This window comes from Leptonotus elevatus, chromosome 2, assembly GCF_054856555.1.
Source record: "Leptonotus elevatus isolate MCC_2025b chromosome 2, RoL_Lele_1.0, whole genome shotgun sequence".
Lineage (NCBI taxonomy): Eukaryota > Metazoa > Chordata > Actinopteri > Syngnathiformes > Syngnathidae > Leptonotus > Leptonotus elevatus.
The window spans coordinates 31217109-31237636 of NC_141240.1; the positions used below are offsets into that span (position 1 = coordinate 31217109).

General features: G+C 40.9%; 3 protein-coding genes across 5 annotated transcripts in view; 1 reads left to right on the forward strand and 2 right to left on the reverse strand.

The window, feature by feature from the left end:
• Positions 1-1105: 1105 nt before the first annotated feature.
• On the reverse strand, positions 1106-13434 carry smc1a (structural maintenance of chromosomes 1A). The gene is made up of 26 exons (XM_086067102.1): positions 13021-13434; positions 12557-12745; positions 12310-12422; positions 11930-12133; positions 11531-11769; positions 11190-11448; positions 10718-10858; positions 10564-10646; positions 10385-10484; positions 10197-10304; positions 9929-10114; positions 8934-9113; positions 8368-8514; positions 7165-7302; positions 6986-7102; positions 6801-6907; positions 5264-5405; positions 5031-5176; positions 4801-4954; positions 4620-4727; positions 4326-4482; positions 4097-4251; positions 2389-2540; positions 2239-2308; positions 2035-2145; positions 1106-1811 (listed from the first exon to the last, which is right to left on the reverse strand). The coding sequence occupies exons 1-26, from the start codon at positions 13127-13129 to the stop codon at positions 1731-1733; spliced, it is 3696 nt and encodes a 1231-aa protein (XP_085923228.1). The 5' UTR covers positions 13130-13434; the 3' UTR covers positions 1106-1730.
• Positions 13435-13472: 38 nt separating this feature from the next.
• ribc1 (RIB43A domain with coiled-coils 1) lies at positions 13473-19794 on the forward strand. Its single transcript, XM_086067103.1, has 9 exons — positions 13473-13527; positions 13606-13713; positions 14203-14423; positions 14497-14714; positions 14787-14901; positions 15163-15281; positions 16745-16975; positions 17253-17419; positions 17506-19794. Exons 3-9 carry the CDS (start codon positions 14225-14227, stop codon positions 17585-17587), a joined length of 1131 nt encoding a protein of 376 aa, XP_085923229.1. The 5' UTR covers positions 13473-13527; positions 13606-13713; positions 14203-14224; the 3' UTR covers positions 17588-19794.
• The window catches only part of l1cama (L1 cell adhesion molecule, paralog a), a 47076-nt gene continuing 44224 nt past the window's right edge, over positions 17677-20528 (reverse strand). For all 3 annotated transcript variants that reach the window (XM_086067101.1, XM_086067098.1, XM_086067099.1), the window contains one exon: positions 17677-20519. In XM_086067101.1, the coding sequence (XP_085923227.1) occupies positions 20270-20519 (250 nt within the window). In that variant the 3' untranslated portion in view covers positions 17677-20269. The remainder of the gene's footprint in view (positions 20520-20528) is intronic.

Here is a 20528-nt window from a genome sequence, read left to right on the forward strand (position 1 = left end):
TAATCTTTCCTTTTCTTTTTTTTATTAGGGGCATCGGGTGATTAATTTTTTTAATTGCAATTAATCACATGACTTAAGTTAACTTAATTTACTAGTTAACTCAAGATTAATCACAAATTTTATATCTGTTCTAAATGTACAATCTTTTTTTTCCTAGGTTTTCATACTCTTGTTAACAAAAGTGGAAAAAAATGTGAAACTAATAGAAATAGTTCAAATTAATTTTGGACGTTGATAGCCGTCAATGGCAGTGAATGAGTTAATTGCCACTCTTGCTGCTGTTGAATGAGAAACAAGTTCACTTTGGGGAACTGAAGACAAATGCTGTGCAATACCAATTAAAGGGTCTGCTCTTTCGTTGGTGAAGAAATACTTTCTGAGTCTCTGTTTGTATGTTAATAGCAGAGTTTTTTAAATTTTTTACACACACTTGGTTATCAGCAGACTTATAGAGAAAATATTGTTGCACTGATTCTTTTATTGTAGGCTAAATAAAAAATGTTTTTAAAAACTATCCAAATATAGAATTAGCCCATATTCTGGTTAGGCAGGCACATTAATACATGTACACTTGTCCACAAAGGCATTTAAGCAACATTATTTCTGGCATTAGCTCCAAGCTCAACTAATGACACATTTCACTGCGTCATATTTTTTTTGCACCGTCAGGCATTTGTTGAGGTACTGTATAACTCAAATGTTTGTCTTCATTTTTATTGAGGGATAATTATTCTGGTTTTAACAAATTGGGGCAGAAATCATCCCCAACTTAATATGATCCATTTTCTATGACAACGCAACACTGATGAGTGACTGTTGTGAATAAAAAGGAACACAAATCCCAGCTGCATTTGTGGCAGGATATATTCTATTTTTGTGTACCTAATAAGTTGACGCGGCTGTGAGTTTGCTTGGACACTGATGCCCCCCCTGCAGAAGTTTCTCCTTGTAAAGTGAGACCCTCTTTAAATAGTCTTGATCAGCAGCGTAAATTCTGCTTATGGAATGGAATGTCCTGCAGTGTTGAGAGCTCATATGAAACCAAGACCATGAAGCTGCCGTGCACTTTAAGTAAAGACAATCTCGATAAAACGTGGATTTGTAAAGTAAAAGCGACAGGATTTTAAATAATTCTATTTTTATTCATAGAAAGCAAAGCATTTAATAAAAAGACACCAGAGGGAGAATTACCTCACTTGCATGGAGCTTTCAATTTGCCTAATGGACATTCAGAATATGGCTCGGGGAATATAAACACATTGCTGTTGTTGATAGCATTTTTCATATTTTTTTAAACTTTTTGTTTTGTATCGACTGTTGGGCTCCATAATTCCATTGTAACACCAGTGTCGATTAAGCATCACAACCAAAAATACAAAATGTCTCTGAGGACTTGACATCACACCTCAGATGATATACAAATTCAAAAAAATCTGTGGATGAATTATTCTGATAAATTCTATTCATTTCCAGGCGAATCTAATGAATACTCAGATGGACAAAGTTGGAGTCATTTGTGTACATACAATCTGGTTGTAAGTGTCTACAGGACAACCATCAACTACCACTACTGCAAAAAAATACAATTTCCTATCATAGCATATCCAAACATAACATTAAAAATAGCGAAAGGAAATAACATGAGACCTAAAAGATACAAGACTTTCAGCTACCAAACAAAATGAAGGAATGAACGTTTTTGGGAGTTTCTCGTGACGGGAAAGTTCGTCCTACTCGTTGGGATTCGGGTTGGCGTCAGGATACTGGGAGAGGTCAAAGGTGAGCACTTTGCTGATTACGCAGTCACCTTGCTGCGGGCGAGAAGGGAGGAAGGGTCACAAGATGAACGGGATTTTGACTTTGGGCTTGATAATCAATTACTTGATCGCCAAGAATGATGTTAATTGTGTGAAAATGTTATGAGAACACCAGAGCGTTCCTCTGCTATATCGCATATTTTTAAAGGGGCTGTTTTTAAAATGAGTTTTCCAAGTTAAGCAGGCAGATTTACATGATTACAGAAAAGCTACACACCTCCGGATAAACCCCGATGAGCGAGTCTGCTTTGGTGTAAAACTCCTCCTTCAGGGAGATGACGATGGCCTGGAAGTTCTGCACCGACTGGTCTTTGATATAATTAGCCACCTTGGAGGGCAACAGAGGATCATTTGCAATGATGATGATGATGATGATGATGATGATGATGATCACAAAGCAATCGCCGACTTGAGGACAAACCTTGCCGATGTTTGTGTTGTCGAGCGCGGCGTCAATCTCGTCGAGCACAAAGAAGGGGGCGGGTTTGTAGCTGAAGCGAGCGGGAGAAAGGTTAGCAAAGGAATAGTTGTGCTCACAGGTCACAGGTCAAGGCTCCCATGTTTGTCTCACCTGTGAATAGCAAAGAGCAAAGCCAATGCCGCCACAGTCTTCTCTCCTCCAGACAGGTTATCCATGGGTCGGAAGCGCTTTCCAGGAGCTACGCAGTTATAGTTGATGCCGTCCAAGTACGGCTCCTCTGGATTTTCGGGACCGAGGAAAGCCTACAATGGGAACGGGTACTGGTGACTGGGATGGCAAACGGGATGGGACCCAAGTCTGGAAATATACAGTATGACTATGGGCCGATTACCAGTTTGACGTTTACCGCGGATATGCAATTTTGCTGTGTTTTGACCATTTTTTTGGGTCTCTTCGCCGAGGAAAGGCATCAGAATATGCACGATGTGGTGACACGTGGGCCTCATCGCATGTCCTGGAATTTGATTCGAGCGTTTATGGTTGACGCAGATTCGTGGGAGTTATTAAATAAATGACGCGATTGATGACGGCACGGGAGGAATTTGAATCAGTGTAGCGAGTCGACAGTGACATACTGTTAAGAAATATGTTTGTAGACAATGAGGATGTTGAAAAATTTGACGGCTTTGTAACAGAATGGCCGACGAATAACTACCCCGATCCCCCGAGGTTATTCCAACTGCGCTCCAGTGTTGAAAGTAAACATATTTGGAGTTATGCACCTGCAGATGCGACATTTGTTTATTGATTTAAAAAAATATATATATTGAAGGTTTATAATAACGCCACAGGTGTAAGCTCTAAAATGTGAATTATTTTTAATATTGTTGAATTTCCAGGAAAACTTCAGGTTTTCAGGGGACTCAAAAGTCACCCATAGGTTTTAGAGGCATGTTTTGGCAGGCGCTTTAGGCTTCAATGGGTACATGTGACTTGGACTTGCTATTTAGATTTACCTAAATATTTCAAATAGGGGTGGGAATCTTTGAATGTCTCACGATTCGATTCGATTCGGATTTTTTTGGGTGTGCGATTCGATTCAGAATCGATTTTCGATTAGGAAAGATTTTCGATTCTAAATGATTTGATTGACAATTTTTGCTTCAATTTATAGATGTTCAAGGAATTGTAATAATCTACTCCAGTCTGACTGGCTTACGCAAATTAGTGCCCTTCTCGCAGCACTTTTATCACTCAAAAGAACGGCTCCACGCTGAAAAAAACTTAACTTTTATTGCAATAACTTGATCGTGACTTTTTCCTTCTACTCTCTAATGTGGCTACAACTTAACAGTGTATCAGACCGCTTGGAACTACACTGCCTCTAAGTGGTCAAATCGGGTACAACATGAACAACGCTCCCAATAAAGGCACACAAACAAAGGGAAGACAGTATAAAATAATTTAAATAAAATCGATTTTGGGACATTTAAAATCGATTCTGAATCGTACTAAATGAAAATCGCGATTCATATGAGATTCGATTTCAAATATAGCTCGTTTTAGAGCTGTCATTTTAATACTGTGATACTGCAATATTTTTGCTCACGCTTATCATAGCATCAGAATCTAATATCAGCCCATGCCTAACAGTGATCCCAGTTAATCGCAAGAGTCACAACTAGTATACTTTTAAAATAAACTGAAACATATTTCACAAAAAATACAGAATTTACTGTATATTTAAATTAGTCAAATAAACTAATTTGGTTTCTATTTTTCAGCACATCAACCTACGTTGTTTCCAACTTTGCAGCAGTCTGGACGAACGCAAATATCAAGTGAGACTCCAAAATACCTGAGCGCTGCTGTTGCGCGAGAGGGCCTTGTAGATCTCGTCGATGTTGGTGGCCACGGACTCAAAGCAGGTATTGAAGCGATCGAAGCGTTCCTTCTTGATCTGCTCAAAGGCCTGCTTGGCCTTCTTGGCCCTCTTGCGAGCAGCCTCAAACTCTGAGGGCAAAAACACGACCGTCGTCACACATCAACATCTTGCACCTCGCTAGAATTCCGCCGGCAGCCCTGACCATCGCTGGTCTCTTGGAACTTGTCCCTGACACTCTCCAGCTTCTCCATGGCCTTCATGTTGGGGGCACTGATCCTCTGCAAGATGCTCTGCTGCTCGTTCAGACGCTGCTGCAGCGTGTTCGTCTCCGCCTTGAACTCGTCCTCTAACAAGGCATCCTGCAGGGAAGAGGGATTTCAAAACTCTTTTATACAGTACAAATACATAACTGTGAAGGTTATCAGGACCCAAGCAGCGATCGCTGCAAAGTCCTTACAGTTTTTGTAGGAATTATTATCATTATTAATATTCTTACCTTCAGATCTTCAGTCAGGTTGCTGTAGTCGATTTCAATGAGCGCCTCTTTCGCCAGAACGCTGCTGGACGTCCTCTGGCTGCTAGACTCGTCGTTCTGGGAGCTCCCCTAAATAGACGAACAACAAGTGGTTGCAGTTTTCCACTCGTTCCGAAACGTTAACGCACATGCTCTTCCGCACCTCCCCCTGGCTGATGTCGTCCATGGTCCCCGAGCGAAGGGGCAACCTGATGTCCTGCATTTTGCAAGCCTGCAGCAGGTTGTGACGGTCGCTGCGCTTCTGCTCTAGTTTGGTCTCGATGGCCGTCACTTCCTTCTGAAGTTGCGTTAACTCCCTGGGAAGCGCCGACAACAGCCCTTGTAGCAGACGGACGCCTTCTTCAAAGGGAAAACTTTTTGAAAGGAACTTACTTGTTGGCTCCGCCCAGTTTCTTGCGGATCTCCTCCATCTCGTGGTTCTTGTCGTTGACTTCAGACTTCTTGGTGAGGTGCTGATTCTTCAGGTCTTGCAGCTGAGCCATTGTCTCATCGATGATCTTCATGTGCCTGTGCTCCTCCTGACAGAAAAACAAGACAAAATAGCAAAAAAAAACGTGAGTGAGCAAAAAGAAAAACGGAGAAATGAATGCTCTTCACGTCCGTACTTTCTTGAGGCGTTCAATTTCAGCCTCATCCTTCTTGACGGTCTGCTCCCACATCATGACCTTCTCCTGGTCCTCCTTTAGCTGGTTTTTCTCATAGTCCACCTGAATTCCTAGACGGGTCTTCTGGGTCTCAAACTCAAGACTGGGAAAATATAACATGCAAGATCAGTTCTCACTGCATTTTAGTGGTATTTAACTCTTTTACTGCCACACCTTGTCCAAAAAACAACTCTGACAGTGCCGGCCGATTTCGAGCATTTCAACTCATCTTTCAAGGCAAACAGAATATTGTGTACTCTGACTACATAAACATGGTAGGTACCAAATAGGAAAAAAAGTAGGTTTCTACCTTATTCCGTTCTTTAGTAATCACCATTTGAAAATAGGTCATTTGAGTGACATTGAGCGAAAATCGAAAAGATAAGGAGCTTTTTGTGAAAAGATACATTTTCTGCACAACAGCGACTTTAACACTAATATTTTTTTGTTCAGTGGCGCTATGCGAATTACATTTAATGTACAAGGGCTTTGATCATTCACGTCATCTTTGAAAACATTCTATTTCATCAGATTCGTCATGTTTTAGTTGAATTCCATACTAACGGGAGCCCATTGAAAAGAGCTACAACGCAAAGAGCTAAAAATTGAGATATGATATGGTTGCAGTCAACTCAAGTCTCTTCAAAACAAGCAGCCGTTTGACAGCTAGTGAGCATTTCTTTAACCTCTGCGACAAACGATGAATATTACGGAAGCTTACTGAGGATTGTCTCCATAAATCTGTATTATACTGCCCCCATGTGGCCAAGGCATGCACATCAGAAGGAGCAGCACAATGTCCATTAAATTGAAGCAAAAAATAATAATTCAAAAACGACTTTACATTCTATTTAATGGTCGTTACTGTATGTTTTGTGAAGTGCAATATTATAGAAAATTACCTTTATTTTATGTTTTAGGAGGTTGGACAAGATTAACTCATTCACTGCCATTGACGGCTTTAGACGTCAAAAATTCGTTTGAACTATTTCTGTTTAACATTTTTTCCACTTTTAACAAGAAAAGTTGTTATTGTACATTTAGAACAGATATAAAATTTGTGATTAATCGTGAGTTTACTATTGCAGTAATGTGATTAATTACAATTTAAAAATGTCATCGCCTGACGACCTAATTTCCAATCATCTTTTCTTTTCTTTTTTTAAATCATCTTTTTTCAAAAAAAGAAAAGATTATTAAAATGAGGGCGTCAGGTGATTACATTTATTAATTGTAATTAATCGCATGACTTCAATAGTTAACTCATGGTTAATCACAAATTTTATATCTGGTCTAAATGTACAATTTTTTTTTCTTACTCGTGTTAACAAAAGTGGAAAAAAATGTTAAACTAATAGACATAGGTCAAATGAATTTTTGACGTCTAGAGCCGTCAATGGCAGTGAATGAGTTAATAGAGTTTCTATCCATGTCAATGGGGAAAGACGACAAAATAGTCATTCAACTTGTATCTCAAGGCTTCATTGCATGAACTCACCGCTTCTTGGCAATCTCATTCTGCCTCTTCACCTTCTCCTCCTCAAACTCTCTGATGTTCCTCACGCCAATCTCCTTGCAGAACTCAACAAACACCTCATCCTCCACCTGAAAAGCATGCAGAAATGTTACCGCCCCGGCACATGATTAATAACGCAGAAAGAATGTTTTATGCTTGAGGCTCACCAGGTTCATGCGGTCCCTGAGGTCGGTGATTTCTCGCTCACGCGAATGTATGATCCGCTTGATGTCGTTGATGCGAGGGCCAAAGTTTGCTAGTTCACTCTCCAACTTGGACTTCTCCTGCAAGGCGCAAATGTGTTTCAAAGGAAGAGGCAAGAGGGAGGAAGGGTAAACAAACGTACCTGCATGTTTAGAGAGAGGTGGCGGGTTTTGGTCTGCTCCAAGTCACTCTGCGAATACTTCAGTCTCATCTGCAGCCCGTGTGCCTGCGACTGGACCTGACGTAGCTCCGCCTCTTTCCTTTTGGCCTTCATTTGCTCCTATAAAGCACAGCATTGATAGCAGGGTTTCTGCAGGTAGCAGCAAAGCTAATTTAATGCTTTTTAATGCAACTAATTTAATGCCCACGTCGTACTGCATACACACACACGTTTTTCATACTATTAAACATAAAAGTGGACAAATATGGTTACCAAATACATATGTGGTTGTATCTTTTAGTTCATTGATACAGTCATTTTTTATAGTACGTAATTCATCGTTATTTGAAGTTAAAAAGATATGTCAAATTGTTTGAAGGAGTGTGAAACATTGAAAAAGATCCGAGTTGAGGTAATTTTCTGCCACTAGGTGGCATTAGAATTTCATGTTGGACGTTTGTGACAGGAACAGTACATTTTGCTTTTCAAATTCAGAGCAACTCAGGGCCTCCGGGCCATTTTGTTCATAGTAAATTACAACAACTCACCAGTCCCCACAAATACATATATTGTATTATCACATTTGTTATTACTAAATTGTGTTAGAGTGACTCCTTTGGACAACATTGTATGTAAAATAAAGCACGAACTACAATGTTTTTACATCAATTGTATTTCGTTTTTTAATGCCTTTAGACATCGTATTCAATGCTTTTTAATGCCATTTAAGGCGTTCAATTGAGCAAAATTCATTTAATGACTTTTAATGCATTTTATTGACCTGTGGAAACCCTGGATAGGACATGGGTTGTTTTGCCTTATTGTTGTTTTGACTTTTGGTAAGAACACTACACTGGACTACAAGGAGTGCCTAAATGTTCTGCTTCCGAGATGGAATGGAATGGCTCAAAGCAATGTTCAACTAACATTTAACAGGGCCACATTTAGCCAAAATGTAACCATATCGAACAAAGTTACTGTATTTTTTCTTTTATATTCATTTGTATTACATTATTTAAGAAATGCTAAACAACAAAATGTATGTAAAATACTGTACAGAAATGTTTGCTCGAGTAAGTGGTGGCAAGTGATCATCAAGGCACCGTTCTCTGCCTCAACTTGAGCCAGAAAACCCTTTTTGTAAGTGAAAACGAAGGAAACACTGAAAGTAGAGATGAACCAAACCTTGAGCTCATCAGTAAGTTTCTCCTTCTTCTCTTTGAGCTTGTCCACCGCTTTTTCATCCCAGCGTCTGGCCTTGGCCTTCAGGTCGCTGGCTCCTCCAGAGATGACTCCAGATTTCTGGAAAAGGGTTCCATCTAGGGCGACGGTCTAGATGTGTGAAGACAAACAGAGATTGGGAAGTGAGACAAAATTGTGTGTGTGTGTATCTGTTCTCAGAACTCCCCAAAGTGTGTACAATTCCAAAGTTAGAATTTTAACCAGCTTTTGAATTGGATCCCCTCATAATGTACAGGTATACCTAATATTCAGCGTAGAACCGTTACCGCAGGGGTGCTCAAGTTGGGCCTTCGAGAGCCCCTATCCAGCATGTTTTCAACGTTTCTCTCCACTAACACACCCGATTCATGATCAGGATCGTTATCGGGCTTCTGCAAAGCTTGCTAATTAGCTGATCATTAGATTCAGCTGTGCTGCAGGGGGGGGGAACATGGACAACAGGCTGGATAGGGGCTCTCGAGGACCCAACTTGAGCACCCCTGCGTTACTGTATAGAATGTGGACGGTACCTTGTGCCTGTAAGGGCCTCCAAAAGCGATCCTTCTGGCGTCCTCCACATTGTCACACACCAGAGCATTACCGCATGCGTACTGCAGAGCTTTCTTGATGTGAGGAGGCTCGTAGCGGATCACGTCAATCACCAGCTTGGCTCCTCGCAGCTCTCGGAGTTTCTCATCAGTTGGCTTCACCTGTGATTAGAGAAGGCAGCACAAATACAAAATTAAGATAAGTAAAAATGTTTTGCTGATATCTTCCAATGACGAGGATGAAAAAACAGTTTCGAAACTATGCTCATAATCTTTTCTGTGCCCTGTACCCCGAGAACGCTTTTGATATGTCGATTTTAGGGGTGTTAATTGCCAAGTACCTGGCGATTCAATTCGTATCACGATTCATAGGCCACGATTCGATACCGATTAATCCTGATACGAATCTGTAAATTGATTATTGCGATTTTTTTAAATTCAAATTTAGAAAATACTAATCAGTAAACTTGTACATGTACACTGTAAGATTTGTATGAAAATGTATTTATTTCTTTAAAAATTCAGGCTTATAACTGAGCCACTGCATTTAACAAACAGGTTGCAGTCTGTTTCATGTTTGAACAGCACTGAAATAAAAATATTAAGGCTTAATGTTCCATTAATAGAACATTCTTCCATGCTTAATGTGTGGATCCTAACCCTTGTTGAATATTCCCATTCAAAAATTGATGTTTAAAAATCGATTCGGCCGCATATCGAATCGATTCGAGAATTGTGCGCTGTAATATCGCGATATATTGCCAAATATTTTTTTTCTAACACCCCTAATCGATTTATATATTTTTTTTTTAGTTGGGATAAATCTCAAATCTCTTCACTTACACCTCTGTAAAACAAGTGAGATGTTTTACTACTATTTTACTACTGGTACCTCTGTACTTCCATTTATTGTTCAGAAACATAACTAAGAACAAAACTAATCCCGTTGGTATACAATCACGGAGTTCGCCATTCACCTCCAAGTAGTCGAGCGGCAGGAAGGTCTCAGGCTCCCCTCTCTGCTCCTTGATGTACTGGATACAATCTCTGCCCGTCTTCTCGGAATCGACGATGATGGCATCCATGTTCTTACCCAAAACTTTAGTCACAGCAATCTGATATTTCTTCTGAGTGGGCTGGCACAAGTCAATTAAGCGGCCATACTGCGGAAAGAATAAAGCCATGTCTTCAATATTAGTCGTGTAAAAAACGCATTGACAGGATTGACTGAAGGGGATTCCTCACCACAGAGCCAGGGTAAAGTCGTTTGATGCTCTCCATGATTTCAGCCTTACGTTGCTGTCGACTGTTCTCCTGCCTGTCGATCCTGGCGTCGCCGAGCTGCTCCATAACCTTGGTGAAAAACACAATAGCGAATGGGACATCTGAACACGCAATAATGTGTGACAGTGTGTGTGTACTACTGTACCTACCTGATTCAGCTCCGTGTTGATCTCATCAATCCTCCTCTTGGCTAATTCCACTTCCTCAGTAAGTTCCTCCTCCATGCGTTTCTGCTCATCCAGTGACTGCCTGAGTAGCAACAGTAGAAACAAGGGTGAGAATGAGGTAACACGATTCCAACAGCTTTTTGCAGTGCAGTGCAGCAGACCTGCTGGTGGTGATGTAATCCTCCAACTTCTCAATGCGCTTCTGGTTCTCCTCAATCTCGCGAATCTTCTGTTTTATTTTAGCCTGCAAGAGACGGGCCAATTGTAGCTGCTTGCGTTGGAATCTTGCACATTTTCCACCAGCGCCTTCATTACCTCTGTCTCCACTTTCTTCCTCTCCTCCAAGTCAAGGCGGTCCTGGTCAGCTTTCTGGTCACGGTTGAACTTCTCTAACTCCTGGGCCAGTGTGGCTGCACGTTTACTGGCTTCCTCCTTTAGTCGATGGTACTGCTTGACCTAGAGCAATGACGATGACATGTCAAATCGGTAAAATTACAATACTGAGCTCTAAAAAAGAAAAAGAAAAACTTTTTTTAATATATTTTTTAAAAAAGTACTGCTTGACCTAAAGGTGAAATTCACATGTTTATTTTTTCTTTTCTTTTTTTTTTACATTACGTCTGTTGTTTATAGAGATGTCTAAATCACATTTTTTTCAGATCTAACTCCATAATGACTTCAGTATACACAATTTGTGATATTCCTGTTTGGTGTTGTGCTGCTCAAAGATGGGAAGCGTCATATTCTAATATGAATACACCGCATGCAACATTCAAGCCTCTGGTACCTGGTTCTCCTCCAGGGTAAGGTCCTGGCCCTGACTCTGCGCCTCCTCCTCCATGCGCTCCTCAAAATCTTGCTTTGCAAGCTCCACCGCTTGCATCTCCTTGTCAAGTTCGTCCATGTCCGCCTTGCGCTTCTTGTACATCTTCTGGGCATTCTGCAATGATTTCCGGGCAGCCTCAAGCTTCTTGATCTTGTGTGAAGTGTTCTCTTTCGCCTTGATGTACTGTGGCCTTTTCTGGTTTAGCTCAGAGTCCTTCTCTCTGGGGGCAGTAATCGAGCAATCGGCAAGTTAAAAGTCAAACATGAAACCTACTTTGAGACTGCAACAGCATGGTAACTCACTTGATCTCTTTCTCGATTGTCTGCTGCTCCCTCATCAGTCTCCCAAGCTCCTTCTTCTTGTCCTTCAGCTCCTCCTCCACGTGGTCCATCCTCTTGCGGTCCTTGTCGATCTCTTTGTTGCGCTGACCCAGCTCTTTGTTCAACTTCTCGATCTCCATCTCGTTGTGGTAGAGCTTGAAGAGCTGCAACTGAACACTGGCCCTCGCCACTTCATCCTTCAGTCGCTGGTAGCGCTCAGCCTGGATGAAAGACGGAGGGCAGAGACAAAAGGTGGCAAGTTATTTTCAATGTGTTTTAAAGAATTACACAATACAAAAATAAAGAAAACTACAAGCAAATAAACAAATAAATATACAGTACATGTTCTGCACATATACACGTTGTGTTCAACCGACTCACCTCCTCTTTCTCCTGCTTGGCTTCCTTGCGCTCAGCTGCAATGTTCTTCTTGCGATGGTAGTTGAACTGTGTGTCCTCCTCTGCTTTCACCATCTCCTTCTTCCTCCGGTCATACTCCTGGGCCAACTCCCCCGAGCGTGAGATCTCCTCAAACAAAGCTGTGCGCTCCTTTGGGTTCTTCATTGCAATAGACTCCACGGCTCCCTGGAGAAAACAATCACAACACCGAATGTAAAACACACATTCATTTAAATAAATGACTTTTCTCTTTTCAAATAAAAATCTTCTTCCCCACAGAACATGTATCCAATTCTCTGACAGACCACAAGTTTGATGGCTGGAAGGCGACAAATATATTTCTCATAGATGCTCTGGCTCACCTGGAAAACCAAGAAGTTTCGAGCCTTGATGAGAATACCGAGTTTTTCTAGTTGCTCGCTGTAATCCGGCAAGCCCACTACTTTGCTGTTGATGCGGTATTCAGAGGAGGAACCTAGCATATAAATAATAAAGACATTATTTTGAATGTCTGCAAGTTGCTCAAGAAAATTAAAAATTAGTATCAGACAACACTGAAGACCAGAACAAAGTGTGGTCATTTAAGAGACCTCCAAAGGACGTTCCTACCAATGATCATCCTGGTGAAGGTGCGTTCCTCTCCATCATTCTCCTGATAGACCATACTGACAAAAGCTCTGTTGGCAGCTGGCTTCCCAACAGGTGCCCCATGGATCAGATCCTTCAGAGTCTTTACACGCAAGTTACTGGTCTTCTCCGCCAACACAAAGCTGATGGCATCCATAAGATTTGATTTTCCTGCAGAAACGTTTAAATTGTTACATGTATTGGCAAGTAGTGATTGTAATATACACACATAAACAACTGCACATTAAAAACAATGGATTGTATCATTATTACGTTGTAGAATTTAGTGTCTAAGAAGTGTACACGCGTACGCGAGACACGCCCATGGCATGCCAACTATTGCTGCAGAATATACATCATAGAAAGATGTCAGGTCGATGCATTTGCTGCACATTAGTTCTGCTTGGGATGCAACGAGTGTCAGCACTTTGCATTAGCCAACATACCAGATCCATTGGGGCCGATGATCGCCGTAAATTTATGAAATGGTCCGATGATTTGCCGTCCTTTGTATGACTTGAAGTTTTCGATCTCTATGAGTTTTAAGTAGCCCATTGTGGTTGTAATTTAGCCGTCGCAAATTCTGCAGCTCACGTAAAAAAAACTAAAAAAACAATCAAGAAGGGCCAGCTTTGGCTAATGCTAGCAAGCGATGTCTACTGGACGAAAACAAAAGCATGCATGCAAACAAATAAACCTCTCTGCTCAATCTGATGCCCGACGATACGACCACTTCAACGTGGTATGCATCTAGCTGTTAATCATTGCAATTCAGTCATAATCTTGAAAAATCGTATACGATGCTGCGGTGACAACAATGCGCCATTTTACAATCCAACAGCAAGAGCTTTGAGCGCGAGAGTTGTAACCTCGCAGTTTCTCGCGAGATCGAATGTGACGTTTTGGCTGTGTCTCTTCTTTTCGTAAAAATAATACAATCGAGGTCACAATGAGTAAGTAAATACTGGTATTGTTTTCCATACTATCATCTTTATTACAATTACTAAAACATTATATATATTTTTTCAAAGCCTTTAGGTAGGTGTTACCATGGATACCGAAGGCCACAAACACAGTAGAGTTATGTTACCGCCAGCGACTGTTTTGTGATTCTTTTGAAACAAATTTCATCGTAGAGGGTGAGTGCCGTTCTAAATATCTACATTGTTAATTCAGTGTCACTTTACAATTTGAACAGGCGGTCAACATTAGATATACTGACTTTACAACTTAATTTGGCAAGTGTATGTAGTCCCAATAATAATCTATTTTGTTGCTTTTTTTCCCTAATATGCTGCTACAAACAATGTGTTATTAATAAAGTTTACCACTTGATTAGGAGCACAATCATGCACAATCAAATAAGATTGCAAACTAAAGAGAGAATTGTTTCTAGTATTGTGGATGCCTTAATTGATCACATATATAGCTACATGATAAATACAGTATTTTAAATGCAGTGCCCTTCTACACAACCTTGTTACAGAGCATTATTTAAAGCTAATGCATTTTTTAAATACAATGCTTATGCTATAGCTCACTTGCAGATGCACCAAATGTTACGGCCTGAAAATTTATTGTTCTTTATATGGCTATAAACATTGCAATGTTGTGTCCCCTCTTTACAGACTTAAAAAAAAGAGAGAGAGAATGTACAAAGTAAATTTCCCTGTTGACCAATCCATTGAGCCTGCTGTGGAGCGGAGACAGGCTGCCGAGGCTGCACGCAAGGCTCGCATTTTCAATACAAGGCTGCGTGTGATGGGCCTTGACCAGGATGCACTCAACAAACAGACCCAGGAGAAAAAGCACCGCGAAGAAATGGAGCGAGAAAGGGACAAAGCTTTTGGTAAAAGATATAAAATGACAATATGACATGGAGACTAAATGAAATAATATTTTTGTATATGTGCATGTTGCAGATAGGCTGAGACTGAAGCATGATGAAGTGCTGTTGCAAAGAGACATAGAGGAAAGGAACGTGCGAGAAGCTTTGCACACTGGCCTGACTCAGTATTGGAACATCCAGCAGCGAGTGGAAGACTCCCGTGATGCCGATCTCAAGTGTGGCCTGAGGGGGGCATACAGGATCACTGTTCCAGAGGCTGAGCTAGGGCCTTCCAGCATGCAGATCTTTCAGGTAGGCTGTGCCTGATGGGTGGAAACAAAAACCTTGCTGATATCGATCCAACGTTATTTGTGTGTTCCAAAGGGAGAAGATATTGGATGGGCACAGCGAAAGAGAGAACAAATGAAGCAAACAGAAAGAGATCTGTTGGCACAAAGGGTCCAACAGGAGAGAAGGTGGTCGGAGGACAAACATAGAGGTGAGTAGAGTAGGTCATTGTATCTGCACCATACAATGACAATAAATAAATAATACAATACAATTATTTTTCCTAAAGGCACCTACTACGTACAAACACACACAATAATCACAAATTAGCGTCATTCTTTCCTGCACAATCGCTCACTCCCACACACAGCCTTGGTTGCCAGGTGCCATTGATGGACAAGCTTCACAGGGATCCATTATCTATGTGTGAGTGGGTGAACAGGTGTTGATTTGCAACACGTGTGTGTCGCAGAGATGCTCGCAGAGAAAGAGCTGTTGCAAATGGACCTCAGCTGGCGACAGCGACACAATGCTGATGAGGAAGGCAGAAAAGCCGCCCGGGTCGCTCTTGACCACTACAATCAAGCACTGGTTGGTACAATACACACACACATACACACGCAATATGTTCTTATTTAAATCGAAGATGTCAGTTCATTGCTCATAAACTCAGTTATGTGCGTTGGCACTTATTTAGCACTTGTTTGCCTGAATGCGCACAGCTGAATACTCCACGGGGAGGCGTGATAATGATTATTAATCGTCCCTCTCTTGTATCATTGTATTTTTTCATGGAAGGTACTAGGCTAGCCAGTAAGACCTGTATAGACAACTATTGCACAAGGTGCATCAACAAATGTAACTGAATGAGAAAGTTTTTCAGCAGAACATGCTCGAACTATACGTCTCATACTGTTAGATGTCACTTAGGGTAAATTGGCAATGTAAACAGTCCAATACACCAGATTTACATTGAACATTATAATAAGCAAATCTGATGTGAGTTACTGACAAGTCACTAACTCATAACTGGTTGGGCCTGAACGATGGTGTTTTGCCGCAAGCTTTTTGTGCCATAAAAGCCCCCCAACTCATGGTTGAGCTGCATAAGGATCACAGGGACTTTAACAGCCTCCTGTGAGATCCTGTAGTTTGAATTTTGACACAATGTAGATTACAATATACATGATAACTTTTTTCCGTCTAAATTCTGCAACAGTAGTGATAAGCCATAGAATAACTTTGTAAAAAGTCATTGGTATGAGTTGGATGAGCTCCAGAGTGACTTTACTGCCAACAGAAATTAAGGCTCATCTCACACTTTGTCTATAAAAAATAAATACTAATAAAATACATTATAACTTCTACTCTTAAAAATGGTGCCTAAAAAGTCTCTAAATCAGTGGTTCCCTCTTAACTTGGGTTCGACTTGTGACTGTTGTGATGGTACACCATGTGATTTCTTTATTATTTTAATCCCTTCATACTTACTATTTTGAAAAAAAGTGGCCGGACAAATATGTGCAATATGAATTCACGTGTATAACGGAACGTATGGTGTTCCACAGAGTTCAATGCTGGGGCCTCTTCTGTTTTCATTATGTCAGCTGCCCCTGGGTTTTATTATAAGAAAACAGCTGTGGTGGTTTTGAAGTGCTCTATAAATATAGGCCTAGTTGAGTAGATTTGAGTGATGGGAGTCATCTTATGAACTGCATGATTTGCAATGCAAAGTTGAGCTATTCCAGTCTGTACGAGCTATCTAGCAAAACTAAAGGACCACTTCCTTAAGCTTCATGGAGATGGCAAACACAGTTTGCTGAATTCAAGGTGAAGAGAGCTACTCTCCCTGTTCATTATGTTCACCAGTAAACCCTATACCTATGTCTAAAATAAATCTTATTTTCATGAAAGAAGGATTCTGTAAATGTACGTAGGAAACTGGTGGGGTTCAGAACCTAAACCTAAATATACCATTGTCTCAATTCTAAGCATCACAATCCATAAAAGAAGTACATGAAAGGCGAGGCCTGACAGCATTTGGCTCCCTGCAGGCTACAGAGCAGGCTGAAAGACTGAAGGAGACACATCGGAGCGAGGAGAGGGAGAATCTAGCTGAGAAGTGGCACACATTGACGTCCGCAATGATGACGGAGGGTTGGGATGCGGCCGTGAACCAGCTGCAGGAAAGGAAGCCTGCTGGGACCGACAGTTGGAAGGGGATGAGCCCCGAGCAGCTGAGCGCCATCTACAGGGAAAGGGAGGCGCAATGCATTGAGAGACAGGTAGATGATGGTCCCTTTTTTTCTTTCTCTCTCTAATGGGCCTATTAGGTGGTATTTGCAGCATGTTAGCTGGTAGAGCAGATTCAAACACAGATCTCCTGACTGTGAGGCAGACACCGTGCTGCCACTTGCAGTCCACAAAGATGAAGGCATATAACAATTGTGATTGATGGGGATCTGAAGCATCTCATTCAGCAACTGACTGATTCATTGACTGATTAAGTGCTTCCTCGAAGCAGTGATGACCTGACAGCCAATCTTTGTCATCTATGATAAGAGATGGCGTGATATTGAGAAGAACCGGGACGCAGTCTGGAACTCCCAGCTCCTAAAGGCATCCGGAGAAGCCCGGGAAGAGGAAAGGAGAACGTCCAAACTCAGGAGAGCAAAGCGGATCCAGGCAGACCAGTTCAACATGCAGCTGGCCAAAGAGCAACAAGCACAGTGAGTGGCTAACACAAATAGCAAATCAAATCCAAACTGTGGAGAATGTCTATATCTTTTGTGTATTTCTGTTTTCTTACATTCAGTCAGCATTATTTGGACAAGGAGCTGTACACCAACAAAGCCACTCAGGAATACTTCCGCCAATTTAACACCACCTCTCGCTGATTCGGACATGTGACATGGTAAAAAAAACTGATCCAATGATCATTTATCTCAATATGACACATCAGTACTGACAAATAAGGCACAGTATAGATTGTTCCACATACTTTATTATCCGGTCATATATCCCGTTACATTGGTAGATTGATGATGCAATTAGACTTTTATTGGCCCCATGGAGAATTGTATGTGGGCCACCTAGTTCCAAGTTGTGTTGGTCATGTACCACAGTACCACAATGAGGCACATTTACATACCGGCAGTGAAATACACTCCCCGACGCTCATCAGCCCACCCTTCGCAATCATGACTCTTTCAAAAAAGGTTTGTGACCTATTCTGCAAACATTTTTTTTGTTTTTGTAACAAACAAAAAAAAAAAAGGAGCGGAGGGCTCAACATAAGAACAATAACAGGCACAGCCCTACCCTTTGACACATCAAAAGCAAAATAATTGGTAATTGAGTGTGTGTGTGCGTGTGTGTGTGTGTGTGTGTGTGCGCGCGCACAGAGTTCCTCATTCAAAGCTAACATTTGCCAGAACAAAGACAAGCACAGATGTTTAGCAGCAAATACAATATTGGCTTATTTTGTGTCATACAGTATACATCCCTACGTGAAAACACCTTTCTCTTTCTGTCCTGAGTGTGTTTGTGTGTGCGTATGTAATGTATGTATGTGTGCATGTGTCAACTAACCAACAACATGAAGATGCTTTAGCGGCGCCCCTTGACTCGTCAAGACATCCTTTATGGCTGGCATGGTCATGTGACATTTGTCTCGTGGCCAGCTTTTATATGACGAGAGGCGTTACATCAGCTGTACATGCTCCCTGTGGTGCTGCATTCTACTTTTCATGACGGAATCAGACCAAAAAAAAAAAAAAAAAGAGTTCACTGCAGTGCATTGCCAGTTGGCATGAAACTAAACATTCATTGGGATGTAAATATTAACAAACAATTTACAAATTTCCATAAAAGTTGCAAACATCTACAGACAATTTTTATTTACCTTCTTTTAATTTGCTGAACCACCAAAATTTACTGCAATAATATGCCAATAACAAAAGCAACATTACAAAGAAGAAAAGTGACACTTGCTTTAAGATTTTAAAACCTGCTGATTTTTAAAGCGGGTGTGGTTGGGTTCATCATAGCATTCTTCTACGGGATGTATTTACATTTTCTTAACTGAGGAAAAGGTCCTGCTCAGTGTACCTGGGATATGTTGTGGTCAGTAGCGAGTAAAGTAAAACCCAAGGTTATTCATACCCTGGCCAAGTTGTGAATTGAAGTGCGTTATTGTTTGTTTATGTTTTTGTTTTTCTTTATATGCCAGACTACTATGAATTTGGAACACTGGATACGCCTGTATTGAAAAAAATTACAGTAATTATTGGGGAGTTTTGTAAAAATGTAAAAATAGCTTCTTTAAAAAAAAAAAGATTTTTTTTTTATTTCTAACAGGTTTTTACAGTTTTATTTTATTTTATATTTGATGTATTATTATCATCTAAAAATTCACCAAATTATTAATCACTTTTACTCAAAATGTTGTCAGGGTATGAATAATTTATGGATTGAATAGTAATGTCAGCACTAAAAAAAATACATTCTCTGGATGTAATGTAAATACCAAACTATTTGCCTTTATTATATGCAGATTGCCAATCTGCATGTATGAGTGTATGGTGGTTACCCGCAAGACTCCACCCCCTTTATCTGCAAGTGCTGCTCCTCAAACAAAATATGAAGCGTGACAGTGTAGAAGGAGACAAAGACAAGATACATAAAGCAATACATTAGTCTGGACACAAAATTTACAATATCATCTCCAATCATAACATTACACTTGATGATGGAGTAATGACATCAATCTGGTGCTCTATGCAAAACCCAGCAGGCACAGGAACTCGTAAGGACCAGGAGCTATAATACTGTAATATGGCTAAATAGATACATGTAGATGCAATGCAAATATATACACCAGATGCTACTCGGCATTTTCACAGCAAGTTCCCATTTATGCATTGTTAGTGTGTTAGTAATGGTATGAAACCTGACTTCAAAGCTCTCGGTCAAAAGATGTAAATTCCATGAAATATGTCAAAAAAGAGAAGTCAGAGCAATATGTATTTGAAAATGTGATTAGATCATAGAAATGGTATGCAACATTAAGATAATCATTAAAAAAAAATCACTGGCACTTAAATTGTGTGAAATTATTTTAAAAAACACGATAAATTACGAAGATGTAGCACAACAGCTGTGTCCCATCACGCTTCCCTTTCTGTCTGCAGCTGCTCATGCAGCCCCCTTTGATAATTTCTACTGCAAAACATTCTGTTTTTCTTTTTTTTTAAAGAGATTTTGAGGTAAGAAATAAAGAAGATAGATTAAAGTTAATCATTTACGTTATACACTAGACAGATGAAGAAGGATCAGCGAGAGTTAAAAGATTTCTTCATGTCAGGGTTAGTCGGATTTACTGTATGTCACATTGTCCAATATTTTGGACATGCCTTTGGTCAAAACAGTCCAGTTCATCAGATGACATCACCAGCATCTGAAATGTCATTACATTGATTGTGTCTTAGTCATCAAACTACTCAGCAGGGAACAGGAGCGTACGGGCACGTATGTGTTGACATGTTTTGGTCTGACGGTCCTCCATGGATGCGTGGAGGTTAATCGAGGATGGTGACTTGGTTGGGCAGGCCATTGGTGGCGGAGGAAATGGTGGTGGGGTTAAGCGGGGAGTTATCCGGCACCTCTGCGCCCTCACTGGGCCGGCTGAACTGGCTGGCCAGCGACTCATCCAGGTTGATCTCGGTGGTCAACACGCTGCTGCCGTTGAAGTTCAGGTTGTCCTCGCTGCACAGCTTGCTCTCCTCGCACAATGACGGCTGGCTGGCGGTGCGCTTCTCCTCCAGGTCGCTGCGAGAG

What these genes read in the sequence shown, in the direction of transcription:
- smc1a (XM_086067102.1), bottom strand. Translation starts at nt 13,129, where the DNA reads ATGGGCTACTTAAAACTCATAGAGATCGAAAACTTCAAGTCATACAAA. An exon ending in TCAACACGGAGCTGAATCAG is followed by an intron (nt 10,305 to 10,384) that starts GTAGGTACAGTA and finishes TTTTTCACCAAG; the next exon opens with GTTATGGAGCAGCTCGGCGA. An exon ending in AAATTGAACGCCTCAAGAAA is followed by an intron (nt 5,177 to 5,263) that starts GTACGGACGTGA and finishes TTTTTCTGTCAG; the next exon opens with GAGGAGCACAGGCACATGAA.
- ribc1 (XM_086067103.1), top strand. Translation starts at nt 14,225, where the DNA reads ATGTACAAAGTAAATTTCCCTGTTGACCAATCCATTGAGCCTGCTGTG. An exon ending in AGAAAGGGACAAAGCTTTTG is followed by an intron (nt 14,424 to 14,496) that starts GTAAAAGATATA and finishes TGCATGTTGCAG; the next exon opens with ATAGGCTGAGACTGAAGCAT. An exon ending in CCAGCATGCAGATCTTTCAG is followed by an intron (nt 14,715 to 14,786) that starts GTAGGCTGTGCC and finishes TGTGTTCCAAAG; the next exon opens with GGAGAAGATATTGGATGGGC.